Genomic DNA, 27,586 nt, shown 5'->3' with positions numbered 1-27,586 from the left:
CCTATCTACATCACTTCATTCAAGTTAAATACAAAAAAACTCACTAAATTTATATAAAATTCTACTTACAGACTTTTCAGACACATTTTCACTTTTTGTTATCTTGATTCAAAGTCCAACAAAGCAAACTCCTCTAGTGGAATAGGTTACTGGCGCTTGGTATATACATACTCATAACAGGGCCTTCCTCAACCCTTGCTTAACTTTAAAAATGTAGAGCTTGGCTATGATAGCAGTTTATCAGTGACACCGAAAGGAAAATGAGTGTTTCTAATACAACAGATATGAATTCCAGCCAATTTTAAATTACAAGTGGAGCTGAAGACATGTAATCATATAATAGTCCCTAAAACATTTAAGGAGCTTGCCCTTAAATTTCTTTGGCAAAACATTTCTACTATACCTACAATCTTGCTGTTCAAGTTTTTGGAAGTATGCAAGAAATGTATGACACCGTGATTGAACTCAAATGGCATTCAAACTATATTCTGAGGGTTCCTAGATGGGACACGGGGGTGTCCCACCACAGGGGTGGGAGGTGAGGCAGAGTGAACAGGGATTTAAGCCCCCCTCCAGCAACCCTCTACCAACCAGAATGGCTCTACTTTTAGCAAATTATTGGGGGGTGGGGGGTTAGGAGGGATGGTTTCCCATGTAAGTAATCCATTTCTTCAAATAAAATCTTATTCACCTAGAAAAGTTCATAAATCACCAGATTTATCATTTCATCCATATACACACATCCCCCAAGATACAGTCATTTTAATTTGCTTCTACGAATGTAGAAGTGTGGCTCACCAGGGGTCTTTTGGGTTTTGTTTGTTTTTCGAAAGAGGTCTCAGCAATGAAGACCTTTTGGGTATGGGGGTAAATTTGAAACTCCTACTGGTTTCAACCTTTATGTGGATGATACCAGAACATGTGTATGGCGCAAACTCCAATAATCTATATTTTTTGAGAGAAATGAAAATGTAAAGTAACGGAGTAGTAGTGCCTATGATACCATATCATGTAATCCCAATGACTAAGCATTTTGTGTTACCTTTTAATGGGAAGAATTCAAAAGGCTCAGCACTATTTGCTTGCAAACGACTAGTTATCATAAATGAGTTATAAATAATGGAGATAAAAAATAAATACCTGGCACTAAGTCTTAACACCTTGTAGGTACTGTGCCTAGAGTGCTGTATGCATTACTTTAATCCTCACAACAATTATAAGGTAAGTACAGTTATTATGATCATTTTACACCCAAGAAAACTGAAACCAATGAGGTAGTATAACACTCCAGGATACAGTTATTTGTGTTTACATCTGGAGTTGCACTCCCATCTAGGTTTAAATTGCTTCTTCCCTTAATCACTATGCAACACTATCTTTAATGAAAAGGACATTTATTAATAGAAACAAACAATATTAATAAAAGATCATTCAATATCACCCATGTTTAAAAATTTTGAGTTTGCAGAGAAAACAACTGAGATGTATATATAACAAATGTTAACGAAAGAGACTGCAAAGAGTGTAGAGGATAAAATCCAACTGAAGTATTTATGTACGATCATTCGTGATGAATGTATGTATGAAGAAAATGAAGAGATTCAAAACGAAAAGAAGTCCCAGGCACAGGCTTCTTATGTAAGTAAAAACACACAGGGCAGGAAATTCGGCTAGAAGATCAAGGCTCAACCAGCGTCGCATTCTCCAAGTCCAAGGCTTTTGCCTCCATTCTCTTTTTCAGTGCTAGAATTAAAAAATGAAGTCTCAAAGTCTATTCTACATCTGACCTTGTTACCACAGGCTACATGAACCTCAGCCTTCCCTCATCTGCTAACTCTTACATCCTTAAGACATTAGGTTAAGAGAACTGGCTATATGATCTATAGATATGAGTTCTCATAGCAGACTCTATGGATCACTGTCCTCACTGAATGAAGTGTTTGTGACCACCTATCCTTTTCCTTGGGAGTATGAATAATTTGGCTCACCCCCTTAAAGCTGTTCCACTCTCAATCTTCCTCACCTCAGAGAATGGTGACTCCATCCTTACTATTGCTCAAGCCCAAATTATCAGTCATCACTGAGGGCTTGCTCACTTTCTCTCTCAACCCACTCATAATCAATCCATTAGCAAAATCTGTTAGCTTTCTCTCAAAAAATATATCCAGAATCAGACCACTCAGAATCTCAACCACTAGCACCCTGATCCAAATCACCATTCCATCTCATCCGGTTAACTGCCCTAGCCTCTTCACCTGTCTCCAAGCTCTGGCCCTTGGCCCACAACAGGGCATTAACACAGCAAGCAGTCACCTCTTTACTCACAATGCACAATGTACCAAACATGCCTCGGGACCTTGACACTGGCTGTTCCCTATGCAGGACACACTCTGCACCCCCAGATTTTCACAAGACTTGCTCTCCTCTCATTGTCTTTGCTCAACAGTAACTTCCTAACCATCTCAATCTCTCCTTATCCTGCTTTATTTTTTTCCACAGGACTCAACACCTTCTAACATACTATACAACTTCCTCATATTTACTGTCACCTCACTACCAAAATGTAAATTCCATGAGGGCAGAGACTCTAGTCTCTGATGCTCACTGATGTGGTCTGTGTCTAGAACACTATCTTGCACACTGCAGGTGCTCAAATGTTTAAATAAATGAATCAAATATTAATGACTAAACACCTGATCAAGAGTGTTAAACTTCCAACACTCTATACAATTATCAACAGTGGGGTTTTTTTAAAGCAGAAAGAGAAGGCAGATTAAAAGGCCAAGAAGAAGTAAAGCACTTCCTCCCCTACCAAAGTGATCTGCAATCTCAAACAGCTCTAGTTGAGTGTAGAATGACAACAAGACAAATCAGACTAGGCAAGCATGCTGCCCTTTGTTCAGATAAAAAACTCAAAGGGCCATGACATAGTGAAAACCTGTACCTGGAGCCACCATCTCATACTACCTACCTACCTACCTCCCTTCATTGTACTAACCCCATTTCAGAATGCGTTCCAGATTCTACCTCTTCAATGGTCAGTATCCATTTCACAGCGTGCAGTGATACATGCTTCGTGTATTATGGGTGTTTCCATGCAGTCACAAAGGACAGCCTGGTGTGCGCAAGCAGCACTTCCCTCAGCTCACTCTACACAAATATGTCAACGCATGAAGAACCTCTCCCATCTCTGCCTCTCCATTACACTTGAAGAATTAAATGAAAAAGTTACTTTAATAACTAGCGCTTACCCCAACATTAGTGCCAGGCACCATTTTTAAGCTACATGTACCGGACCATTTAATCCTCACAAAATCCCCAAGAGGTATAGGCATAATTACCCCCAAATTTACATATGAGAAAATTGAGGACATATTACAGAATTACTAAGGAAGTCCAGAACCATCCTTTGTGAAGTAAAGATGAAGAATGTATCCTTTTACAACTCTCCCCAGGAAGGTACACATAAAAAAGTAGAAATAAACACAGGTCAGAAAAAAATCTGCTCATCGATACAGAAGGAATGATGCAATCTGAGAATCACCTTTCGTAATCCCTAATGAAATAATGTCCCTAGGCAATGATTGCAATGGATGCTAGAACCCTTAGGTGAAAGAAAGTTTGATGGGAACTTCAGAATGGATGCTTGAGGCTGTCAACATCTACACCCATCAAGAATTAATCTTATCTCTAAAGGCAGACATGAATGCTATACCCAGGAACACTTGCAAAAACATCAAGTAAATACAACCTGTGGACGTTGCTTGGATTCAGATTCAAGCAAATCAACTGTAGAGAAACAACTGAGACAATTCAGGGCATTTGAATATGGATATTAGATGTTAAGGAATTGTAGTGAGGTGGCATAAAGGCACTGTGGTTTTTTGTTTTTGTTTTTTAAGCCCTTACCTTTTAGATACATGATAAATATTTACAGGAGAAATTTTATATCTGCATTTGCTTTAAAGTACTCCAGCAATAACTGATTCTGAATCATCAATAAATGCTAAATCCAGTGGAAGACTGCTGGAGAAAAGAATACTGAGTCTCAATCAAGTTTGTCACTCCATAAATCACTTAATTACTAAAGGAAAAAAGGTACATTTATAATGAAGCAATCTGGTGGATATCACCTAAACCAAATAATTGTTTGACATCCCCAACAGTGGGACAAACTGACATCCCTATGTAACATTCCTGCCAACAATGTTTAACCTATCTCTAATCATGAGAAAGCAGATAGACAAATTCAAATTGAGGGATTCTCCAGACCAGAGGGCCTGGACTCTTCAAAGTGACACTGTCCTTAATGACAAAGGCTTGAGAACTGCTCTAGCTCACGAAGACTAAACAACAACCAAATACATGAGCCTTGACTGAATACTGGACTGAAGAACTAAAGGATAACACTGGAATAACAAGGTAAATTAGAACACAAATTGAACATTCTATAATTGTACTGTATTGATGTCAAATCTGAGTGTAATGGTCATGCTATGGTTAGGAAGAAAGTCCTTATTCCTAAGAAAGGCATGTCAACAATGCCTGCAAGTCTCAAATGATAAAAAAAAGAGCCAATACAGCAAATTAGTGATCTAGGTGAAAAGCATACAGGTGTTAACTGAATGGTTCTTATACCGGTAACTCTTCTAAAGGTTTAAAATTTTAAGATAAAGTTAAGAAAATATAAAATACTCCAGCAAAAAAAATAAATAAATAAAGGGAAGGGGTGGTAGAGATAAAGCAAGAGTGGCAAATGGTGATAACTGCTGAAGCTGGGTGATGGATACAACACGGAGATGCGTTAAACGAGTCACCTTTACATATGCTCGAGTCCACATCTTAATTCTCACTTCTATAAAATGGGAAAAACATGTACCTCAAGCCAACTTCATCAAGATAGATTACTAGATAAAAGTCCTGTGGAAAAAAAGTTAGCATTAAACTGTCATATGCTGTCAATTCTTTCAGGAAAGGCTTGAAGACGACCTATAAAATAAAAGCCTGCTGAATTGAATGCCACGTTAATATAACCACTCCAAGACCTCTGCACTCATCCCTGCTCTTCTGCCCGCAGTTAATGGCCATGGCTCGCTCCCTCACTGAAGTCTCAGCCTTGCCTGAGCACTATAATGAAAATATAAGGCCACATTTGTCCCCTTATCCTGCTGTTTCTCTTCACAGCATTTGCTAGTTTGTCTCCCTCATTAGAATATAAGCCTTATGAAAGCTGGAACTTTGTCCTACAGTTTACCACTCTATTCCCCAAACACATGGTAGTGCTGGCACCTACTAGGCACTCAAAACAGATACAAAATACTTCAGTCTAAGGGGACTTTATAGCTCTAATACAGTACAGTGTACACTGTTTTCTACAGATGCAGTGATCAAAAGTATAGCTTCTAGTTTGAGACTGCCTTTAGGATCCTGACTTGGCCCGTTGCTGAGCTGTGTGGTCCCGCGTACCTTTCTGCTTCAGTTTTTTCATGTGTAAAATGGAGATCACACTATCTAACCCTTAAGATGGCTGAACATTCAAGGGGTGGAGGGAATACACACACACACACATATATGTAACACACACACACACCCTGCTTAAACCAGCCACTAAGAATTAGGTATTACAAACCATGAGATTTACAGATGTCAGACATCCAACCAGGTCAACTTGGTGGTTTACCGTCATGTTTTCTATTCTCATCCTACTTGGTTCCAATTTTATGTTCCTAGAAGAACAGAGGCCAAGAAGTTTCTCATTTTTCCATGAGACTGAGGCCAGAAAATGTAAACACAAGAGTCTTCCTGGTAGACCAGATTCTAATTCTCCCAGGAGGCCAAGTCATAAAATAGAAGATCCTGAAATTGGGATGTTTCCTCAGGCAGATACTTTTGGTTAGAAAATTTTAAAACCTTCCAATCTTCTCCAAGGTTTGGGGAATACAGGATTTTCAAGAAGTAAACAATAGGACCATAAACAGGATAACTTTAACAGAATTTGGAAGGACTGGAAGAAATTATGCCCTGAACTGAACCTAAGAAGTGAACCTAAAACTGAGGCACGGTTTTGTAGATTACAAATGCAGCTGGATTTTTCTCTTACATTTCAAAGACAGAACTAGTAAACTGGTATAAAAATCCAGAAAAATAAGATCAGAAGTGATTTCCTTGGATGTCAGAAGGTAGGAGATCTTGAAATTATAAGTAGCTTCCAATTATTTCATCCTAATCAGATAAAATATTTAATAAAGGAAATGATATTAGAAGGAATTTCTTTTCTTCACTTTAATCTTCTTAAACTGAATTTGCACAAAGTCCTGGCCCTCAGTCTATACATAAGAATGGCATTCCTGAGACCAATCATGCTACTAGAGTCTGCTAGACTAAAGATCATCCCTGATGGAAACTCGGTGTCTAAGGTTTTCAAGGTAGTATACTTCACAAAACTGCTTTCTCATGTAACTGTCAACAAAACAGAAGGCAAGCAGTATACCAGCACAAAAGAATGACAATCAAAACAACCTACTACTGGGTCATATATTTACTTAATAATGGCTGAAGCAGTTTTTTTTAAAGGACACTTAAGTACACCTTCCCTGCAACATACGCCTGGCAAAGATCTTACCCCCAAAATCCGCTTTTTATTCAGCAGCAGAAACTCACCTTGAATCCGAATCAAAACCAGTACTGAACAATGTCTTATATTCATAATTTGCACACAGGACACCTGAACAACTGAAAACAGGACAGGTATCTGGGACTTTGGTCCTCCATCCTTCTAATACAAGCAAAGACTACACATGGGTTCCCACACGAGGACCTTCCCAGCACCTGAAATCCAAGCTCAGCTATGACCTGACCACCACACAGTCAATGTGTTCTCATACTGAAGTACATCCACAGCAATCTGGCTGTTATAGCTGCACTTGGGTTTCTACACCTGACAAAATTAAAGCATTGTAATAGGCAAGGTAGGTGTCAAGGAGACACTGAAGTCTAAACAAAGACAAAACCAGGAATTTTTTTTTTTTTTTTTTGGCCGCGCCGCATGGCTTGTGGGATCTTACTTAGTTCCCCGACCAGGGATCGAATCCGCGCCCTCAGCAGTGAAAGCACAGAGTCCTAACCACTGGACCGCCAGGGGATTCAAAACCAGGAATTCTTGATGCTAGGACAGAAGCAGGGAAATGCCACTTTATGAGCACTGAGAGCTCCAGGTCGAGGTTTTAAGTCCCTACCTTCACTTGCAATTCCATTTTTAAGCTCTCATCCACAACAACCTCTACTGAAATGTTCCCAAAGTGGGTAAGGATTCCCTTAACTAGGGCATTGTAATCATAATAAAAATGATGGGGGAAAGGGATGGGAACAAATCAACTGTACCCTGGACTTGAAAGGTAGGGAAGAACAAACTGGACCTGAGTTTATTTGCAATCTGCTGTTATGTATCTGGAGTGGGAGTGGGGAAGTAACAAAGACAAAAAGGGAAAGTCAGTCAAGGTAATGACTTGGCTTCCATTCCATGGAAACATGAAGCTTGGCCAAAAATTATAATATTGTATCATCCTCTGACTAGAAGAGCACCTAATTTCTTTCATAGTAATACTATATTCCAAGGATCATGTGTCATATAAGCTAATGTGAATTTCAGATATACCCTGAGCAAAAAAAATGTCATTTTCTAGATAAAGCAGTCTTTTCCAGGAAGCAGTATTTCAAACCTGTAAGACTTTAGTACAGTGGGTGTAAACCAAACTGTACTAAGGCATGCTTAAAATAAGCAATCACCCAGACATCTAAAGAAGAAGTAGACTATGAATACCAATCGCTGACAGTCCACACTAAGTCAATACCTCAGCCTCTGTGCAACTCTCTGAAGTCTGTACGTACACTTAGCCTAAATGGGCATACATAATCCACGAGTCCAGAACTAGAAACTGATACTACTTTTAAGACATGAACATGTTTGCCATTTACTAATTATTAGTCCTACTGTAAATCAATGACCAATTAACAAGATGGGTTCTGTCAATGTGTGAGCAGCAAATTTTGTAACCTAAATGCTAAAAGAGTTCTAAAGGCAATTAAGGATGTCTTTAAAGAACATCTAAAGCCCATCATCTAAATCAGAAATTACAAGATGGTAGCCATACCTGAGCAACAGATACATTTCCTTAGGTCCATGGTGCTTAAATATTTTTAGTTGTGACATCTTAAAAATCAGACTTCCTGTAAAATCTGGATTTCTGGCTAAGAATAGGATAGAAAAGGACAAGCTGGCAAAACCTGGCCCACACTCCCCATGGCAATAATAGACTGTAGTGGTAAGCACCAGCACCACCAGCATGTGTGCACACACACACGTACACCCCTACCTTCCCCCCACCCCTAGCAGCTCTACCATTTTACCACAGGCCCACTTAACCCCTTTCAGTCTTGAATTACAACACTCCAAACTATGACAAAATAAGGCTGATTCATACTTACCCAGTTTTTAAAACACCGTAGTCAAAAGAATTCAACATATAACCTTTCTATTTCTTAGGCAACTTTGTTAAACAGCTTTCATTAACTCGTGAATATATTTACACTTCACATTGCCATCTCCAAACACAATGAAAATGATTTCAAAGTTAGCAGCATTACTATTCGATCTTCTTGGTCACATTCTTGTTTCTTCATCCACTATTATACACTCACACACACACATATTTCTCTACCCTGCTTCATACAGCACCCAATACCCTACATCATCCAATATTTCATTATGCAGCTTCAGAGTAAAATAATCAGGTAGAAAAAAAGTCACAAATTAAGTCTGAAACAAAGTTGGACTTAAAAAACTGACAGTTAAGTATACATCAATACAAAATGTGCATTCTCTTGTAAATGGTCTTATTTTTGACTTGGATCACAGGTACCCCTGGCTTACAAGACAATTATTTAAAAATCAATCAAGCGTGTTAATGAATGTTAACATGTTAATGTTAATGAAACATATACATTCCAGCAACATATGCTATGATGTTTAAAAAATAAAATAATACTGTTGTATTTTAATTCCTTTACAAGAAAAAAATCTGTACCATTAGGAGTGGAAAAAAATCTCTCAAAATCAACAATTAAAAGGAAAGATGTAGTTTTATAATACATTGCTCCATCAAAAATGAAAAGTAAAATACTAACTGAAGATATCACGGAGCAGCAGAAATCAATTAGGCTATGATCTATCTGCTCCATGTGTTGATTTTACTGAAAAAGGGTCATCCCTAAAGATTCAGCAATATGCAATTAGCAATCAAACATTTACTGAAGATTAAAATACTAAGTTTTCCCTCCACCTGCCTCAAATCACCTTGACACTTAGTCTATCTAAAGTAATTCTTTTAGATTTTTCCCTGTTCTTCACTTTTCCCAACCTTCTCACTTAAAAGACACATTAAACCTAAGTACTAGTTATACAAGGTCAGATGAGAGAGATGAACACAAAGCCCAGTTGCACACAGTTTAGTTCTTGATGAGGAATCCCACTGCACTCAGCCTGGCAAAGGCCAGTAGCTGCTGAATAAACGCTGCACATCTGTCTGACAGACAGGCCATTCCAAGCAGTGGAATTCATTCATGGGCTCCCTCACATACACATTCTACGTTTCACGGATGCAGAAGCTAGACCTCGCTTAATTAGCATGCAAGCTATTATGCAGTATGGCTCATGTTCACTAATACAAAAATTTCTGAGCAAGTACTATATTCCAGGTTTGATTCAGTCTTGGATTCTGGTAGCTCACACATAAAAAAATTTATCTTTTGGAGTCTCTTCATTAAGAAAGTGGGAATAATGGAAAACTACACAATAAAGTTTGATAACTTGCCTGAGATCACAAAACTACTTTAATGACACACTGAACACCTACTACCTCTAAGGTCGTGTTACCATCTTATCTTCAAAGACTCTCCAACTGAGGGATCACTCCCATCCTACAGACAGAAATGAGGATCCAAGAGGGTTAAGACTCCTAGGATGTAGGTGCCAGGAATCAAAACGAGGTTCATTGTTTCTAAAGCTCTTTCTGCTGTCCCAGTGTCAGTTCTTTGTTTATTCCAACATAACACAACCAGGATCTTCATTTCGGATCTTAATTTCTTCCATTCATTTAGAAAACAAAAATCGGAGCACTTACTGAAGCAAAAGCCTTTGTATCCAAAACAATCATATACAAAAGTAGTAAGTAAAAAAGGGATTAAAGCTAAAATAGGAAATCAAAAAATCATACATACATAACAAACATTTTATCTACATTTAACACATGAATGTATTTGTCAATCTTAACACGGGGTCAAGCACTTGGAGAACGGGATTAATGATGTGGTGCTCCTTGCTGACCGAAGTTCCTGCTGCTTGATCTAAACTGTATCTATAAATGCATCATCTACAATCTCCATTCCAGTTTCATTAAAGTGGAAAGCTTTAAGAAATCTTGTAAAGCAGTCTACATACAGAATCATCCTGGATTATTGTTATTCTTTCTCCAAAACTTTGTTATTACAGCCATATCTAATTCTACAGCCGTTATTTTAGTGACTCACCTTTATCAAGTTTTTCCAAAGAATCCAACTTGGTTTTCAGGAAAAAAAAAAAAGTTTGCACTCATTTCATCGGTTTACATATTTAAATTATTATAAAAGCAAGATTACCTGCCATGAAATAGTCTTCGAAATCAACACAACTTCTGATAAGCATACAACTCTCTCAGTGCAAAGTGCACTGACTTGAAAGCAACTTACTAGCACAAGAGGTCAGCATGCTATCTCACATTCAAGAACTGTTTTAGACAGATAGAAGAGGAATCCCCGTAAGGCAGCTAAGTGAATATCAACCTTGTGTGCAAAGCAGAGCAGAGGACAGAAATGAAACAGACCTGACCCTCAAGAACATGTAACCTACCAAAGGAGGTATGAAACATTCACCAATTAACTGTAATACTAAGTAGAAAGTGGTCCATGTGATAAGACACGGAAACACACCATGCAAGTCCAAAGGAAATATTATACTCATAACAGTGCAGGTCCTCAATATTTGTTTCATGTACCAGATGAGTTAAAATGAACTTGAAGCATGTCTTCATGGAGATGATGGGGTAATACAGGAGGGCATTACAAGAAAAGCAGTGTGACACAGGCACCAAAGGAAATAAAAGGGAATGGTATTTATAGGGATCTACAGCAATTCTCTTTACTCAGTGCTATACGAAATGGAGAATGAAAGAAATTGAGAGATGAGGTTAAAAAAAAAGATTGGAGTCATATCACAGGTGGCCTTGGATGCCAGACTTCATTAGGAGTATCTTTGAAAAAGAGCACATTTCTGAATGTGCTGTAATTTGGCAATGGTGTTGACACAGTCAACTGATATGGGACGGTAATGATGTAATCAAAAAGACATCATTATACAATGCTTTGTAACAATGGTTTGTGTTATTTCCTTTAAAATGCATCCCAATTTAATTCTTTCAAAGTATCTCAAGAACTTATATTCTTGCACTTCAAAAAGCATATTTACAGGCATTGATTATCCTCCCCCCCAGCAATATGTTAGAGAGACCACCTAAGAAACTGCAAGAATCCAAGCAAGAAACATAAGTAGTTCAGCTAGGGCAGAGAAGAGACTATATGGGATTGAGACTGAAGGAACAAAGAGTTGGATTGGTTCAGCCACATGTGACAGAAAACAGAAGCCACGAACAGAAATAAGTTATACAAGTTTTGGGGTAGGCAACTCATTAAGTTTGAATCACATTGAGTTTGCAGAGCCAAGGGAACATCCAGGAGGCTATAACCAGCACAGAAGAGTACAAAATACCAGAGTTCTTGGCTTGTTACCAAAAAAAAGGCAAACCATATGAAGGTTAAACCACATGAAAGCAAAGGTACGGTATATAGAGGGAAAGGAAGGAATCAAAGCAGAAATCTCAGAAAACAGCACCATAAGAAGCTAAGAGAAATGGTGAACCTAGGAAATTATGTGTAAATAAGGGGTCAGCAAATTTTTTTTGTAAAGGACCAGATAATAAATATAAACAAATGAATAGAGTCATGTTCCAAAACACCTGCATTTATGGACTCTGATATTTGAACTTCATATAACTTTCATAAAATACTCTTAATTTTTTCCCAACTATTTAAAAATGTAAAATCCTTCCTTAAGCTCACAGGCCATACAAATGCAGGTGACAGGTTGGATTTGGCCTGTGAACCATATAGTTTGCCAACTCCTGCTCTAAGTACAACAAGGATAACAGGACTGGATTAACTGTCTTTTTCTGAACTTCTGAGGGTAGTTTTTCCTTTAGATAAATTGATAACTTACCAGACATTCATTAAATTTGAATGATTTCTTTAAATCTGACTAATTCCTTAAATGTGATTCCCCTAAGAAATTAACTACATGTGTTGGTAACATTCCTTGTTGGTTTAGAACTGCCTTCCACTAAAAAGATGTATTCCTCATCTTCAACAGATAAATTCTACCTGAACTACAAATACAGTGAAGGTACCAGATGAAAAACATTACTTCAGAATTTCCTCGATGCTTTCACACTTAGTTTTCTTTAAAGTGATTTTATAATCTAAAGGTGAGAAGATTCAATAGCAGTCTGCATATGAAACATGTAGATTCTAAAAAGCAACACACAGCTGTACTGAATGTGTGAGTCACGAATAACAAAGAATTTAGTGCAGAATGTCAAACTTCTGACAAGCAGTCTTCATACATACAAACCATGTCTGGTGAGGAAGGATTCCTTACCCCCAAGCCACTCCTTGTACCTTAGCTGTAAGCTCAGGGGCAGGAACAGGACTCCTTCTTCAATCACTTGCTGCGGCAATAAGCTGTAACCCAAGAAAACTTTAGTACCAAGTGAAAGTACAACATTGCCCAAAAGGCTCAAGTCTTTCATTACTGGATAACTATTTTAAGTTGTCTGATTTCAAGTAGACAAAACACAAAGGGTGATTATTAAAGATACAAGCTACAAGCTAAGCTGTTAAGGGAGGGCTCACAGAAGGAAAAAGAGACTAACTTAGCCATCTGACAACTAGAACAAATATGTTTCCATTTGAACTTCTGTCTGCCACCAACTGACAGCAAAAGTATCACTAGCTCCTAGTTATCAAATGTTGCCAAGCAAGCCAAGCTACAATGACCTAAGGTTGGCCAGTTCCATACTTGAGTTCATTATTAGACCCTATGCCTCCAAAAAGTATCTAAAATGCAAACATTTTGTAGCAATTACTTTCACAAGATCCTAAACCTGGGATACAACTCTAGAGTACACAACTTTTGCCAGGTTTTCTAACTGAAAAGGCTTGACTGAGGAGAAATAGAAGAGACTCTTCACTGCATTATCAGAAAACCTACTGCTTTGTACAGTTTTAGGAATATCACTACACTTCTATTTCTAAACTTATAAAACCCAGGTCATAAATTAAACTCAGTACATCATAAAACTCTTTACTTACAAATAACTATTTCAATGTTATCGTAAAATTTAAAATATAATCTGATTTTCAATGAAATTAAAAATGAAGGATATTAAACATAAAATAACTTGCGAAATCTCTTTTAATGAAAAAGAATTTGATTTCCAAAGTAGCTACTTTTATTCCTATTTGAAAAATTATGCAAGAGGATATATAAATGCTATTTTATTGTACACACCTATATTAACTTAGAATTAAACTAATTATTATTTAAACCATTAACCTTTAATTCCTAAAAATTCCTAAGTAGCAATGAGAAGACTTCAGGAAAAAATATTTTCCCAGGGCTTTCACAACTCTAAATATGCCAATTGTGATCATCCTCTGGGCAAATGTGCTAAGACATGATAAAGTGTTCCTAAACTAAGTAACCAAAATATATAAATGTCCTGCATAGATCTTTTTTTAACCTCAAAATTCCTCTTCCTGAGCCTATCCCAAACGTAAAATTTTCTACGAAGTTCACACAGCTTTTCAACACAGTATGTGGCTTTAAAATTCAAAAATTGTCAATTCAATCTATCTTTTACCTAGCTGAAATGAAATACCAATGTGTTAAATCAAATTTCAAAGTGAAATCAAAGGACAAAAGCCATTTCTCAAACTCTCAGGGGACCTCAGAAATCAGTGTCATATCTCACCTACCAAATGCATGAGCCCTCCTCCTCTACCTACCTAAACATTCCCACTGCAAGAGGTCAGGGTAGAGGTGGAGAGAAAACTCACCATCTCACAGGCAATTCGTTACTTTTTCAGTTGTTAGAAAAGGTTTTCCATATGCTGAATTGAGACTGCCTGGAACCCTGCAGCTTGTGATCTTTCCTCTACAGCTATGTCCTTCCATACTACAGCCTTGAAAACCGTGTTTGCCAGAAAGGAATACAACTCTTACGATGCTGACCTATGACAAGACTTTTCAATACCTTTTTATTCTGGAGGCACTTCTACCTAACGATCTACAACTGGTCTAAGCAACCACCTTTTCAAATGGCTTTAGTCATCACCTTTAAAAGTCTGGTTTCACAACATCCATTACTCTACCGCATCAACTTTTAGAATTAACCACATTTATCTACTTTTCACGCTAAACTAAAAATAGGGGGAATACAGAAAGACAACTTTACATACACACGTTTTAATAAAATTCAAGCTAAATGGTACCTGCAAATAAATTTCTTCTTGGGAGGGCTGGTATCTACATTCGTAAGTACACAAACTTGAGAGCGCAACACAAGCAGCGATTCATTATAATGGACTCCCAATTGCAAACTGAGAAAAAGACAGCACTGAAACTTCTAAGTGACTAACACACAATTGTATATAGTTCAATAAAGATTCATTCTATATACTACACCCTGAAATCTTCCCATGGGGACTCCCACAAGAGTCTGTGCTACAATGCAGTGGGTCTTTAACACAAGAAATGCTGTGAGAGCCTCAACACAGTACCTGCATCTTAAATTTAAAATCTCTTCTATGCTCAGTTTTCACCCTAAAGAGAGGAGGAATGCTCTTCAGGCCTACAGAGCACCACAAAAAAGAAACAGGAAAACCTCTCTGGGAATCCAAGAAAAGACTGCAACTTCCACATCTTTTACAAGAGTTGTCTAACATAGAGTATTTCCTCAATTCCAAGATACATAAATGATCTGAGGAAGGTGGGAAAGGAAAATAAGTCACCAAGGGGTACACCGTAAGAGGTATACATTTCAGAATCTAAAAATATAAAAGATATGCATCTTAAAGTTGAGGAGTTACATAGAATAGGCTACCTGCAGGCGGAACTGCAAACCACTGCATATTAGAAGGAAGGCTTCCCCAAAGCCTGTCAGAGATATACAAGCTCATGGTGGCATTTTTCATTCATTTCCCCCGAAGTATGGATCTTATTTTAGGATCCAATTTCCCCAAATGGAAAGCAAGCAAAACTGTTCAAAACCAGTAAGTCTTTGTGTTCGTTACCCATTGACAACCTACTCAAAAACAGGTTTTATGAACAATACAAAAAGAGAAATTTGTTGTTGTTTAATCTTACTTTATTTAGGTCAAGGATCTCTTCAACACAACTCATCATTGTTACAATATCCTTATCTGTAGCCATGGAGGCCTCCGCCTCCAGGGAGGAGTTCACCTTGATTATTTGCAAAGGGCCCCTGCCCAGCTTCGCCACGATTTCAAGGAAGGTTCATTGAATTATTATTTTAACCAAACTGTACTATGTGGCTTATCTGAACTGGAGTAAGAAATGTATGATCCACACCAAAGATTGTGAATCCTGGTTGTTACAGGATACCAAAAAAAAAAAAAAAAATGGAACACAGAGGAAATACATTTAACTAACATACTTGAAGCTCTGTTAACAAATGTACAGTACTTGGCAGCTATGCTAAAGACAAAGAAGAGTTCTGAATTTTCATTCCAAAGGTTTATGGAATGAACAAATACTATGTCTATACGTTGACTCAAATACATTGTTTAATGATACTTGTTTTCTCCCTAAAACAAGGTGAAACAAAAGAAATTCCAGTATCTCCATTTCCCAGGTTCTGATAGCTCCTAAAACACGTAACTTAAAGGGAGGACTTAAACAACTGCCACATAATTTTAAATGTTTCCTTTTTAACACTATGCTTTTCTTTTCTTCATTGTTCCCATTCTCTTTAAGCAGTGTATTTCAGTATAGAGGGAAGACAGCCAAGAAAGCGGCAATACTCAGGAGGCTGAACAATGCAATCTTACCTTCCCCCAAATTCAGGGAGAACAAGCTTGGGGACACAATGGCATGCCTGACCAGACTCTCCAGACCTGATCAAGAGACACTGGTGTCTTTTCCACTTTACAGTGTGCAAAGAACGGAACGATTTTCTAATGCTCTGTGATTGGCAGCGTTTCAACAGCGCTTGGACCAAGACCCCAGGCTTAACTTCCTAACAGCTCCTTTTCAAAACTGACCCAAAACATAGAATGTGCCCAAGCCTCTGGCGCTGTAGGACGCTATCTTCCCAAAGTTCGAACATCGAATTATTATCATTTTTATCATTATACCTGGAAGGGAAGGCGGGGGGAGGAAAAAAAGCACACACCACACTCTACGTTACCGAATTCACGGAAGAATGGGGATTTCGGCGACGGCTTGAGGAGTACCTGACCCAGAACAGAGAACGAAGAGCTGCCTCCGGGCCGCGGGTCCCTGTCCTCGGCCACAGCGTTACCTGGAGTGAACGGACTGCAGGATCGCTTAACATCCCTCCAAACCTGAAATCCTCTACCTCAACAGCAATCAAAAGCAGAGGGAGCCAAATTTCTTCCGGAAGGCGCAAAAAAGGCCACAACTTGGATGAATGAAACTGGGCTAAGGGCACCCAGAGCAGGATTGTCGCTGAAGTCAGAAAACGAGAAGTCAAAGATTTTTTTTTTCACGTGAGAGCCGGTTCTACGCGACCGTGGTCCAGACAATCGCACAAACACGCTTTGGAGAAGGTTTTATTGAGCGCGGACGGTTCCGGGGCGGCCGGCGGAGGCGAGGCGGAGGCGGGTGGGCGGCGGAGCTGGGCCGGAGCGGGGTCGGAGCGGGGCCGGAGCGGGCGGCAGCGGCGGGGCCGGCGACGAGGCAGCTTCGCGACGGCGGGAGCGGGACCCGGGCCGGGGCCGGGCGCTGGCGCGTGTCCTCCCGCGGACCTTCCACTGGACTCCCGCGGGCCGCCCCGCCCCCCGTCCCCCGCCCGCCCGCCAGACCGCCCGGCGGCCGCGTGCGAGGCACACCCTCCCGCGGCCGCGCGCACGCGGCCTCGCCGGGCCGGTCGGCCCCACGCGCCCCCTCAGCGCGGACGCCCGCCGCCCGCCGCCCGCGGCCCCGGCCCCCTCCGGCCGCGCGGGGAGGGCGAGGAGGGCGGGGGGCGGCGGCCTAGCGGCTGCGAGGGCGCCCGCGCGGGAAGGCGGGCTCTGAGGGGAAGGTCACTTACCCGCTGCATGGCTTTCAGGATCAAAGCCAGCTCGTAGCGGGGCATGCCCGAACGCACAGCTCTCGGCTCCGAACCGAGCCGGCTCCCGGGACGCAGGAGGGCTGGGACCGCGGGGAACCGGACAGGCAGCTGGGCCGGAAGGCTCCCAGGCGGCGAAAGCACGCCCCGGCCGAACGAGCCCGGGCTTAAAGGCTCTGGCAGCTGCGCAGACGAGCCGCCACGCCCCCTCGGCGAGCCACGCCCCCTCCGTAAGGCGGCTGCGCCGCCCCCCTCCACAGCCGCGCTCCACGCCGCCCGCGGCCCCCGCCGGGACCCCCACCGCGGCCCGGCAGGTGCTGCGCGGGGGAGGAGGCACCGCGGGTTCGGCCGGGAGCCTCCAGCGGCAGCCGCACGCCCCCTCCGACCCTGTCGCCGCCGCAGCCCCGCGCTTGCTACGTACAGTTCTCGAACCAGCTGGAAGTTTCCATGCCTTCCGTCTCATCCTGGGCGGCGGGCGAGCCTGCGCCCCCGTGTGCGCGTGCGCTGCGGTGCGGTCTGGCTCGTGCGCGCGCCTCTACCCCGCGACTTCTCGGTGCGAGGGGCCTGCTCCGTGGCTACGCTGCTTCTTGCGGGATCTCGGCCGGACCAGGGCCTCTCCCCGCCCCCGGCCGCGCACCCGGGTTCCAGAACGTTCCCGCTTCGGTCTGCGTCCCCCACCCGCACTCCGCGGGGGATAGCGGGGGCGGAGGGGCCGGCTAGCCCTCGCGCCCTTGCCCACAGCTCTCCGTTCCAGTGCGGCTGCTGGCGCGGCTTCCCGGGGCCCCTTCCCCGGCGAAGTGGGCGCCAGGCGCAGGCGGTGGGCCGCCGGGTTCGGATCGTGCCCATCCCTCGCCGGCTGCCTGACCTTGGGCAGGCTCCTACAAAAAGGGGATGTGAAGGGCACCTACTTCACAGGGCTGTGATGCGTCTGAGTGAGTTGATGCTCTTCAACCGCTCAGAGCGATGCCTGCACAGACCGGCATTTGTTGTTTTATGAGCACGGTCTGACCCACGTGTTGTTGCTAAGGATAGGCTAAGACTTTGGCCCAAATGTGTACTGGGCGTTCATTTAGAGAACCAGCTGAATGCTTGGAAAGCCACTTAGTAACTGTCCGGGATCGTGCGCGCCCTGGAAGGAGTGGAGCCTCAGCCTGCGTACCCCTTACCCCCGCAAGCACGAACGCAGAGCTCACCTCCCTCCAGCCGTTGGCTGTACTCTCCCTGGCAGGAGTTGTACTAAATGCATTTTTCTCCAGCTGCACTCTTTAGAGATGGAATCCCCTGCAACTGTAGCCTCTGCCCATGCTTGCCCCATTAAAAGGGTCTGTAGGCGAAATGTCTGTCAACTTTTAAGTGCTTTAATAATAGGTGAAACAGCACTAACTATGGATCAGGCACCACGCTACGATTTTTACATTGCAATGAGGCAAGAACTATTTTTAACCCCACTTTAGGGATTTAGAAATACAGGCACGCAAAGGTTATGATAGCAATAGAGACAAAGTTTGGATCCAGACTATATGGAGACTGAGCTCATACTCTTATTCAGTAGATGTACTCTGGGTGAACCAAGAATGAGTCCCTTTGTCACCTTATCCAGACACCTTACTATTTCTCATCCCCAACCTCCCATCCATCACCAGAGATAAGGATGGTTTGAACACAGACTCTTCTGTGATACCTGGATTTTAACATTTTCCTTTCGTGGACTACTCCACCACACGTATTCTTCCGAAGAGAAACCATAGAAGTATTAATACAAATTACCTGGTTAGTGTAATTTCGCCTTTGGATATAAAGAGTAGAATATTGTAAATAAATAAAATAAGGAAGTAAGGAATTTTCTGGACCTTCAGAAGTGAGTTACAGGTTTCCCAGGATGGTCCCTACTTCAACTGTCCCTCCTGTCATCAATCACATGTCCCCATTTGAATGAGAAAATGTGGACCCCAAAGGAATATGCTGAGCCAAAGACCAGGGCAATACCATGAGCTGACTTCAACTTTTAGCACTCCACCTGGGAAGCGCCACAGTTTCCCCCAGTGCCCAGGGGTGAGTGAGAATCTGGCTGCTGCTTCTCCTCCTCCCTCTAACCTGAGAAGTAGCATAAGCAAATTAGCCTGATTGCCTAATGCTTCAACACAGTCAGCACCCCCAACTCTCCCAAGCTGCTGGCTGCCTGAGGGCTCATTCCATTTCTTCTGAAAAGGAGAAAAAGGAACATCGTACTCCTTTGTTTATTTGTTTTTGTTTTGTTTTTTTTAAAAACATCTTTATTGGAGTATAATTGCTTTACAATGGTGTGTTAGTTTCTGCTTTATAACAAAGTGAATCAGTTATACATATACGTATGTTCCCATATCTCCTCCCTCTTGCGTCTCCCTCCCTCCCACCCTCCCTGTCCCACCCCTCTAGGTGGTCACAAAGCACCGAGCTGATCTGCCTGTGCTATGTGGCTGCTTCCCACTAGCTATCTATTTTACGTTTGGTAGTGTATATATGTCCATGACACTCTCTCACCCTGTCACATCTCACCCCACCCCCTCCCCATATCCTCAAGTCCATTTTCTAGTAGGTCTGTGTCTTTATTCCCGTCTTGCCACTAGGTTCTTCATGGCCTTTTTTTTTTTTTTTTCCCTTAGATTCCATATATATGTGTTAGCATACTGTATTTGTTTTTCTCTTTCTGACTTACTTCACTCTGTATGACAGACTCTAACTCCATCCACCTCACTACAAATACCTCCATTTCATTTCTTTTTATGGCTGAGTAATATTCCATTGTATATATGTGCCACATCTTCTTTATCCATTCATCCGATGATGGACACTTAGGTTGCTTCCATGTCCTGGCTATTGTAAATAGAGCTGCAATGAACATTTTGGTACATGACTCTTTTTGACCTATGGTTTTCTCAGGGTATATGCGCAATAGTGGGATTGCTGGGTCGTATGGTAGTTCTATTTGTAGTTTTTTAAGGAACCTCCATACTGTTCTCCATAGTGGCTGTATCAATTTAAATTCCCACCAACAGTGCAAGAGTGTTCCCTTTTCTCCACACCCTCTCCAGCATTTATTGTTTCTAGATTTTTTGATGATGGCCATTCTGACCGGTGTGAGATGATATCTCACTGTAGTTTTGATTTGCATTTCTCTAATGATTAATGATGTTGAGCACTCTTTCATGTGTCTGTTGGCAATCTGTATGTCTTCTTTGGAGAAATGTCTATTTAGGTCTTCTGCCCATTTTTGGATTGGGTTGTTTGTTTTTTTATTATTGAGCTGCATGAGCTGCATGAGCTGCTTGTAAATCTTGGAGATTAATCCTCTGTCAGTTGCTTCATTTGCAAATATTTTCTCCCATTCTGAGGGTTGTCTTTTGGTCTTGTTTATGGTTTCCTTTGCTGTGCAAAAGCTTTTAAGTTTCATTAGGTCCCATTTGTTTATTTGTGTTTTTATTTCCATTTCTCTGGGAGTTGGGTCAAAAAGGATCTTGCTGTGATTTATGTCATAGAGTGTTCTGCCTATGTTTTCCTCTAAGAGTTTGATAGTGTCTGGCCTTACACTTAGGTCTTTAATCCATTTTGAGTTTATTTTTGTGTATGGTGTCAGGGAGTGTTCTAATTTCATACTTTTATGTGTAGCTGTCCAGTTTTCCCAGCACCACTTATTGAAGAGGCTGTCTTTTCTCCACTGTATATGCTTGCCTCCTTTATCAAAGATAAGGTGACCATATGTGCGTGGGTTTATCTCTGGGCTTTCTATCCTGTTCCATTGATCTATATTTCTGTTTTTGTGCCAGTACCAAACTGTCTTGATTACTGTAGCTTTGTAATATAGTCTGAAGTCAGGGAGCCTGATTCCTCCAGCTCCATTTTTCGTTCTCAAGATTGCTTTGGCTATTCGGGGTCTTTTGTGTTTCCATACAAATTGTGAAATTTTTTGTTCTAGTTCTGTGAAAAATGCCATTGGTAGTTTGATAGGAATTGCATTGAATCTGTAGATTGCTTTGGGTAGTAGAGTCATTTTCACAATGTTGATTCTTCCAATCCAAGAACATGATATATCTCTCCATCTATTTGTATCATCTTTAATTTCTTTCATCAGTGTCTTATAATTTTCTGCATACAGGTCTTTTGTCTCCTTAGGTAGGTTTATTCCTAGATATTTTATTCTTTTTGTTGCAATGGTAAACGGGAGTGTTTTCTTAATTTCACTTTCAAATTTTTCATCATTGGTGTATAGGAATGCAAGAGATTTCTGTGCATTAATTTTGTATCCTGCTACTTTACCAAATTCATTGATTAGCTCTAGTAGTTTTCTGGTAGCATCTTTAGGATTCTCTATGTATAGTATCATGTCATCTGTAAACAGTGACAGCTTTACTTCTTCTTTTCCAATTTGGATTCCTTTTATTTCTTTTTCTTCTCTGATTGCTGTGGCTAACACTTCCAAAACTATGTTGAATAATAGTGGTGAGAGTGGGCAACCTTGTCTTGTTCCTGATCTTAGTGGAAATGGTTTCAGTTTTTCACCATTGAGGACAATGTTGGCTGTGGGTTTGTCATATATGGCCTTTATTATGTTGAGGAAAGTTCCCTCTAATCTTCCAACAAACAAAAGCCCAGGACCAGATGGCTTCACAGGCGAATTCTATCAAACATTTAGAGAAGAGCTAACACCTATCCTTCTCAAACGCTTCCAAAATATTGCAGAGGGGGGAACACTCCCCAACTCATTCTACGAGGCCACCATCACCCTGATACCAAAACCAGACAAAGATGTCACACAGAAAGAAAACTACAGGCCAATATCACTGATGAACATAGATGCAAAAATCCTCAACAAAATACTAGCAAACAGAATCCAACAGCACATTAAAAGGATCATACACCATGATCAAGTGGGGTTTATCCCAAGAATGCAAGGATTCTTCAATATACGCAAATCAATCAACGTGATACATCATATTAACAAATTGAAGGAGAAAAAACATATGATCATCTCAATAGATGCAGAGAAAGCTTTCGACAAAATTCAACACCCATTTTTGATAAAAGCCCTGCAGAAAGTAGGCATAGAGGGAACTTTCCTTTGATTATTTGAAATGCTGATTAAAACAGGCCTTCTGCAGCGAAACTTGTAGATAAGGAAGTATCCCATGTTCGGTAGCTGTTTACTGTTCCATCTTTTGTTGTTGTTAATAAACTTTAAACCCCTTCAACTTTTTTTTTTTTTTTTTTAAGCACAGCTGCAGAATGCTGGCGGGTTCATTTAAAAATAATAAGAAAATCATACAGAATGCTGCTGCAAATTTAGTGTCTTCCTACTGTAACTATAAATGTAAATTCGCCAAAAAAGATTTTTGTGCAATGTATAGTCATCATTGAGAATTATAAAATATTTCTTCAGTATCCATGTATAAATTTTAAAAATTGCTCTGATTCTTAAGAATAAGCTTAACCAAAAAGGTGAAATATCTGTATACTGAAAACTACAAAACACTGATGAAACAAATTAAAGCAGACACAAATAAATGGAAAGATATCCATGTTCATGGGTTGGAAGAATTAATATTGTTAAAATGCCAATAGTTCCCAAAGCAATCTACAGATTCAGTGCAATCCCTGTCAAAATCTCAATGACAATTTTTAGAGAATTTCTTTAAAAGAATCCTAAAATTCATGTGGAATTTCAAAAAAATCCTGAATAGCCAAAGCAATTTTGAGCAAGAAGAACAAAGCTGGAGGTATTATAATTCCTGATTTCAAACTGTATTACAAAGTTATAGTAATCGAAACAGTACTAGCATAAAAACAGACATACAGACCAATGGAACAGAATAGAGAGCACAGAAATAGACCCACACATATAAGGTCAATGGATGATCTTCAACAAGGGTCTAAAAATACACAGTGGGAAAAGGAGAGTCTCTTTAACATATAGTGCTGGAAAAACAGGATATTCACTCGCAAAGGAATAAAATTGGACTTGTCTTACACCACACACACACACACACACACACACACACAAATCAACTCAAAATAGGTTAAAGATGTACATATAAACTTGAAACCATAAAACTCCTAGAAGAAAACATATTGAAGAAGCTCCTTGACATTGGCCTTGGTAATAATTTCTTGGATATGACACCAAGAGCAAAGATAGACAAATGGGATTGCATTAAACTAAAAAGCCTCTGCACAGCAAAGGAAATAATCAACAAAATGGAAAAGAAACCTACAGAATGGGAGCAAATATTTGCAAACTATATATCTAATAAGGTGTTAATATCCAAATATATAAGAAACTCATACTATTCACAGCACTAAATAAATAAATAATAACCTGATTTTAAAATGGGCAAAGGAACTTAGTAGACATTTCTCTGCATAAGGCATGCAAATGACCAACAAGTACATGAAGAGGAGCTTGATATCACTAATCATCTAGGAAATGCAAATCAAAGCCGCAATGAGATATCACCTCACACCTGTTAGAATAACTATTACCGAAAAGTCAAGAGACAACAAGTATCGCAAGGGTGTGGAGAAAAGGGAACCCTGTACACTATTGGTGAGAATGTAAATTGGTGCAGCCACTATGGAAAACAGAATGGAGGTTCCTCAAAAGATTAAAAATAAAACTCCCATATGATCCAGCAATTCTTCTTCTGATTATATATCTAAAGGAATTGAAATCAAGATGTTAATGAGATATCTGCACTCCCATGTTCATTGTAGCATTATTCATAACAGCCAAGACAAGAAAGCAGTCTAAATGTCCATGAGTGGATAAAGAAGATGTGGTAAATGGGACATTATCCAGCCTTTAAAAAGAAGGAAATTTTGCCATTTGTGACAACATGGGTGAACCTGGAGGACGTTATGTAAGTGAAATAATCCAGACACAGAAAGACAAATACTATATGATACCACTTATATGAGGCATCTAAAATAGTCAAACGCATAGAAGCAGAGAGTTGAATAGTGATTGGGAGGAGCTGGGAGAAGCAGGGGAAAGAGGAGGTATTAGTCAAAGAGCACAGTTTCAGTTCTACAAGAAAAAAAAATTCCTCTGTAATTTAGAGTCTCCTGAAGATTTGATATGGTATACGTTTAAGATTTGATTAGCCAGAAATTATAATACATTTTCAAGTAAGTTTTTATGAGAGGGAATAGAAAAGAAAAAATAAGAAGTCAAAATCTGATCCTATTTCAAAAAAGTAACCTCAGCTTATGCCCTATGTCAGTTTAATCACCTTTGCCCTTTTATTTTATATTCTGTATAATGAGAATATTTTATATTCTGTATAATTTTATATTCTGTATAATGAATTCTGTATAATGAATTCTAGTCACACTAGATCATTAATTCTCAAAGGTATCTCAAAAAGAGTCCTGTGTCTCTAAATACAACCCTCAGAAAGTGAAGAAATGTGAATGTTTTCAATCAACGGAGAAAATAATCCCACGGTGGAATCAAGTCATATTTAAGGCTGTCAATCATCACTCTCATCAGCCTATCATCTTCTCACTGATGAAAGGGAGCCACCATTTCTGGCAAATGTGAGCTCCCCATCCTGTATCTTACTTCACTAACACCTGAGATTGTTCCATCGCTAATTGCTCCCAGAACATGGACCTGTAAAATCCTGTTTCTCTGCCTGGCTGCTCAGTATGTACCTTTGTTCCTCATCCGATGGCCCACACCCAAGTGACAACATTTCACACTTATTTTGTTTTTAAATGATTTACCAGTGTACCGGTGGTATTTCCTAAACCCCCTACCCACAGCCTTGCCCACCCTTTTAGACCCTTTCAGCCTTGTTGATTTGCCTGTGATTCTTTCTGTCTTCTCAGCAAGCCTCTAGGAAATGTCTAGACTAATCTTTACCTCTCTCACCCCGTCAGCTTGCATGTGCTATTGGTTGTGTGCCTTGCAGAATGAAATCCTGTGTGCTACATATATTGTTAGGTCAGGCATTTGGGGAGTTCCCTAAACATTTTCCTCTCTTTTAATTCCCCAATTTACAAGTTATTTTTTTAATCTTGAAAAAATAAGGGGTTTTTTTGGGGGGGCGGGTGGGTGCAGCTCAAATTTGGACTCCACTTATAAGAAAAAAAAAAAAAAGATAAAGTAAAGTTTGCCTAAAATGGAATGTTCTCTTACTTGCACCCTTGCCTACCCTCGCCTGCAAATAAATTATGGGATGTTTGTGGGAGACGTTCTCCTTAGCACAATATCCTTTTTTTAGGAAAGAAATGCTTAATGTATTTTTTAACTTTATGACTTTAAAAAGACAAACTACTTCCTGCATCTCCACTTACTGAAGCAGTTAGTTTTTCTTCTAACATTATTGTGAAGTATCCCCAACTGCCTATTGCAGGCCCACAGGTGTTCTCCTTTTTTTTTTTTAACGTCTTTATTGGAGTATAATTGCTTTAAAATGGTGTGTTAGTTTCTGCTTTATAACAAAGTGAATCAGCTCTACATATACATATATCCGCATATCTCCTCCCTCTTGCGGCTCCCTCCCACCCTCCCTATCCCACCCTTTAGGTGGTCACAAAGTACTGAGCAGATTTCCCTGTGTTATGCAGATGCTTCCCACTAGCTATCTATTTTACATTTGGTAGTATATATAAGTCTATGGCACTCTCTCACGTCGTCCCAGCTTACCCTTTCCCCTCCCTGTGTCCTCAAGTCCATTCTCTACATCTGTGTCTTTATTCCTGTCCTGCCCCTATGTTCTTCAGAACCGTTTTTTTTTCTTTTTTCTTTTAGATTCCATATATATGTGTTAGCATACGGTATTTGTTTTTCTCTTTCTGACTTACTTCACTCCATATGACACACTCTAGATCCATCCACCTCACTACAAATAACTCAATTTTGTTTCTTTTTATGGCTCAGTAATATTCCATTGTATATATGTGCCACATCTTCTTTATCCATTCATCTGTCGATGGACACTTAGGTTGCTTCCATGTCCTGGCTATAGTAAATGGAGCTGCACTGACCATTGTGGTACATGACTCTTTGAATTATGCTTTTCTCAGGGTATATGCCAGTAGTGGGATTGCTGGGTCATATGGTAGTTCCATTTTTAGTTCTTTAAGGAACCTCCATACTGTTCTCCATAGTGGCTGTATCAATTTACATTCCCACCAACAGTGTAAGAGGGTTCCCTTTTCTCCACACCCTCTCCAGCATTTATTGTTTGTAGATTTTTTGATGATGGTCATTCTGACCGGTGTGAGGTGATACCTCATTGTAGTTTTGATTTGCATTTCTCTAATGATTAGTGATGTTGAGCATTCTTTCATGTGTTTGTTGGCAATCTGTATATCTTCTTGGGAGAAATGTCTATTTAGGTCTTCTGCCCATTTTTGGATTGGGTTTTTTGTTTGTTGGATATTGAGCTGCATGAGCTGCTTGTATATTTTGGAGATTAATCCTTTGTCAGTTGCTTCATTTGCAAGTATTTTCTCCCATTCTGAGGGTTGTCTTTTCATCTTGTTTACGTTTTCCTTTGCTGTACAAAAGCTTTTAAGTTTCATTAGGTCCCATATGTTTATTTTTGTTATTTTTTCCATTTCTCTACGAAGTAGGTCCAAAAGGATCTTGCTGTGATTTATGTCATAGAGTGTTCTGCCTATGTTTTCCTCTAAGAGTTTTATAGTGTCTGGCCTTACATTTAGGTCTTTAAAACATTTTGAGTTTATTTTTCTGTATGGTTTTAGGGAGTGTTCTAATTTCATTCCTTTACATGTAGCTGTCCAGTTTTCCCAGAACCACTTATTGAAGAGGCTGTCTTTTCTCCATTATATATTCTTGCCTCCTTTATCAAAAATAAGGTGACCAGATGTGTCTAGGTTTACCACTGAGCTTTCAGTTCTGTTCCATTGATCTATATTTCTGTTTTTGTGCCAGTACCATACTGTCTTGATTACTGTAGCTTTGTAGTATAGTCTGAAGTCCAGGAGCCTGATTCCTCCAGCTCCGTTTTACTTTCTCAAGATTGCTTTGGCTCTTCAGGGTCTTTTGTGTTTCCATACAAATTGTG

The 27,586-nt window shown here is 40.2% G+C and overlaps 2 protein-coding genes across 5 annotated transcripts in view; both read right to left on the bottom strand.

The window, feature by feature from the left end:
• SLC5A3 (solute carrier family 5 member 3) overlaps window positions 1-17,978 on the bottom strand; it is a 34,037-nt gene extending 16,059 nt beyond the window's left edge. The window contains exon 1 of one of the 4 annotated variants that reach the window (XM_068547017.1): window positions 17,938-17,978. The gene's annotated coding sequence lies outside the window, so the exon portion shown is untranslated. Of the gene's footprint in view, window positions 1-16,634; window positions 17,058-17,498; window positions 17,588-17,937 lie in introns of those variants that run through there. The other 3 variants (XM_068547014.1, XM_068547015.1, XM_068547016.1) reach the window with 3 other exon arrangements.
• MRPS6 (mitochondrial ribosomal protein S6) overlaps window positions 1-17,979 on the bottom strand; it is a 64,501-nt gene extending 46,522 nt beyond the window's left edge. Inside the window, exons 1-2 of the mRNA XM_068545699.1 lie at window positions 17,818-17,979; window positions 17,499-17,699 (exon numbers count right to left, since the gene is read on the bottom strand). Of these exons, the coding sequence (XP_068401800.1) occupies window positions 17,499-17,699; window positions 17,818-17,979 (363 nt within the window). The remainder of the gene's footprint in view (window positions 1-17,498; window positions 17,700-17,817) is intronic.
• Between the last annotated feature and the right edge of the window lie 9,607 nt (window positions 17,980-27,586).

The sequence above is a fragment of the Eschrichtius robustus genome, chromosome 6 (genome assembly GCF_028021215.1).
Source record: "Eschrichtius robustus isolate mEscRob2 chromosome 6, mEscRob2.pri, whole genome shotgun sequence".
Taxonomy (NCBI): domain Eukaryota; kingdom Metazoa; phylum Chordata; class Mammalia; order Artiodactyla; family Eschrichtiidae; genus Eschrichtius; species Eschrichtius robustus.
Note: the sequence above shows the minus strand (reverse complement) of the source record. Positions and strands in the feature narration are given on the sequence as shown.